This window comes from Branchiostoma belcheri, unplaced genomic scaffold, assembly GCF_001625305.1.
Source record: "Branchiostoma belcheri isolate BF01 breed outbred unplaced genomic scaffold, Haploidv18h27 scaffold300, whole genome shotgun sequence".
NCBI lineage: Eukaryota > Metazoa > Chordata > Leptocardii > Amphioxiformes > Branchiostomatidae > Branchiostoma > Branchiostoma belcheri.
In genome coordinates, this window is record NW_017803911.1 from 101508 (window position 1) to 104483 (window position 2976).

Below are 2976 nucleotides of genomic sequence, written 5' to 3' on the forward strand. Positions count from 1 at the left end.
TGTGTGTGTGTGTGTGTGTGNGTGTGTGTGTGTGTCGTGTGTGTGTGTGTGTGTGTGTGTGTGTGTGTGTGTGTGTGTGTGCATGCGTGTGTGTGCGTGCGTGTGTGTGTGTGTTTGTGTGTCTGCATATATGTGTGAGTGTGTGTGTTTGTGTGTGTGAATGGCTGTGTTTGTGTGCATGTGCACAAAGCTACATAAGTATGTGTGTATGTGTATATGTGCGTGTATGTGTGTGTGCATGTGTATGTGTGTGAGTGTGTGTTGAGTTGTGTTTGCTCATGTCACCAGAAACCTGATGCCGCTAGCAAACCAGAAAATGTGTAGATACATGTATGTGCGTAGATGTGTATGGCCACTACATTGTATATTTACGATTGGATTCAGATTAATATTTAATGTTTTATTCATGTCATCAGAAACCTGATGCCGCTAGCGAACCAGAAGATGTGTGACCCATACGTCCGGATCTACCTTCAGCCAGACAAAAACCGCTCCGGTCGCAAGAAAACCTCCGTCGTCAAGGACAACGTCAACCCGGCCTGGGACGAGACGTGGGTTTTCTTTACATTTTTCTGTTATCTTTGCCTTCGTAGAAAGAAATGAAAAAATTTCTTCTTCCTTATCATTCCAAACAAATAAGGTTAATGACCTGGACCAGACGTCTGTCACCATGGTAGCTGGTGCTGTAACAGACACCTTGACGGTGTTGGAGAGGGTGGTCACCATAATTATGTATATGTTAGGCTGAACCATGTGAAGGTAAACATTATGTATGTTTTTTGCTTTTCAAAAATTGTAATGTTACTTCTCTAGATATTTTAAAGATTTTTTTAAAGTTGAACAGTTGAAAACTCTGCATTGTGTTTTTTTTCTCAGGTTGGAGTTTCCTGTGACTCTTGCAGAGGCCAAACAGAGAAGTCTGGACATCGTCATCAAGAACAAACGCTCGCTGTTCGAAACCATACGGGGAAACAGTACGGGCACTCTCGGGAGGGTCAGTCTTTCATTCATTCCTTCTTTCTATCCTTCCTATCTTTTCCTCCATCCTTTATACTGTAGCATACCATTCAGCCCTTACTAAGCATCTATCCATCTTTCCTTCCTTTCTTCCTCCCTTCCTTCCTTCCTTCCCTCCATCCTTCCTTCCTTCCTTCCTTCCTCCCTCCCTTCCAAGACTTAGAAAAAAATCATGTATGTTTCACTAATTCAGGTGCGAGTATGTCTTCCTTTTTTATCTGTCTTAAACAAAAATGGATACTTTCTCAAGTGTCCTTTTCATGCTAGTACATTACATGACATTCTATGCGGTTTGTTTGTCCATAGGTTGAAGTGGACCTGTCTAAAGTGGACAACCTGGCCACACAGAACAACCCGATATGGTGAGTTTTTTTTCACATTCAGCACATGTTAGATACGTCTACCACATAAATTTAAAGTAATGCTAAATTTAAAATTTAAAGTGATGGTAATTGATCTCTTTAGATTCGCTGTTGTGTTGTAAGTCCTTTGCCAAGAAGGTTATGTTTTTAGTGTCGTGTGTCTTTCTGTATGACTGTCCGTGACAACATAACTCGTGAAGCCTTGGGTGGATAGTGGGTAGGTCTTGATGATGTTCGAAAATGATCAGATTTTTTCCTTATTTGCAGGTTTGAGTTGAAACAAGACCTGGGTTCTCTGTCCACCGTGTCAAGATCTTCACTTTTGTCTTGAAAAAAAAAAACATCTGGATTTCTGAAGTGTGTCTACATGTACTTGTGGTGTTACTGATCATGCCCGTAGCCAGGGGGGGTTTGGGGGGTTTGGACGAACCCCCCCACAAGGCTCAAAGGTTCACTTTTTGGTCCACTTTTTATCTAAAGGTCCAAGATTTTTCTTTAAAACATGGACTGATTCGTGTCACCAGCAGGGCTGGACTCGTAGGAAAACGGCTCACTTTGTGAAGTTTGTCATCAAAAAAAGTTATCTCAGATTTTTTCTTTGAAACTCTCTAAAAAACGCAGGAAATGCTATTTGGTTCATTTTTCAAAATTTCCTGGGGGAGCATGCCCCCGGACCCCCTTAGGAACCTCGCGCCTTCAGCGCTCACTGGTCCGTCAGACAGTGGGAAGAACCCCCCCCCCCCTTCAAATTCCTGGCTACAGGCATGCTGATGCTGTATTGCTTTAAATCCACTGTTTCTTTTTTTGTGGCTGGCTTAGGGTTCCAGGCAGACATATTAGAATTGATGCTAAGGTTCACAACTCAACTGCTTCTAGCTTTTTCAAGTACATGTAGTTAATACATACAGCTGTTGGGGAGACAAGAAAGAAGCATGGCATCATAAGCTAATATGTAGTTGACAGTCTTGCTGCAGAGTTTGATAATGTAGTATATATGGTGCCTCCTCCATTCAGTATTGACCATGGTAAGATCCTATAGCCCTACAGCTTCAGCTATGGCTGAATAGTCCTATACAAGAATGACAATCTCTGCCATATAGGGCTCAGGGTTCTAGCTATTGCAAAGTACACTATAATTTTGACCCCCTACGCCATAATTTTGACCCCCTACGCTATAAAATGTTTTCTTGTTCTTCGCAGGTTCGAGTTAAAACAAGACATGGGTTCCCTCTCCAGATCTTCATCTGTGTCCAGCTACAGATCAGAGCTTTAGTCCTGCCCGCAACAAACAACAAACAACAACAACAACAACAACAACAACAACTGCAGGGTGCGTCTAGCCTCTGTAGCAGGCTTATAGAACTGGGGGTTTGGTGGTCTTCGGCTGTTTTCTGATTGGCCCAGTTCTAAAAAAACGGGGGTACATGTAATTCAACCAGGCCGGCTATGTTGTCTATATGCAATCAGAAAATAGCACATAAAAGCTCCCAAAGACCCTGAAGACCCCCAAAAACCCCCAGTTTTGGGCATGTTATGGAAGCTAGGGTGCTTCATAGTACAGTTGGCAACACTACATGCAACTGTGCTATAGATACAG

General features: G+C 42.6%; 1 protein-coding gene across 1 annotated transcript in view; it reads left to right on the forward strand.

The window, feature by feature from the left end:
* Positions 1-2745, forward strand: part of LOC109474324 (extended synaptotagmin-2-like) — a 72268-nt gene extending 69523 nt beyond the window's left edge. The window contains exons 20-23 of the mRNA XM_019774612.1: positions 417-551; positions 877-994; positions 1324-1379; positions 2580-2745. Of these exons, the coding sequence (XP_019630171.1) occupies positions 417-551; positions 877-994; positions 1324-1379; positions 2580-2652 (382 nt within the window). The 3' untranslated portion in view covers positions 2653-2745. The remainder of the gene's footprint in view (positions 1-416; positions 552-876; positions 995-1323; positions 1380-2579) is intronic.
* The last annotated feature ends 231 nt before the right edge of the window (positions 2746-2976 follow it).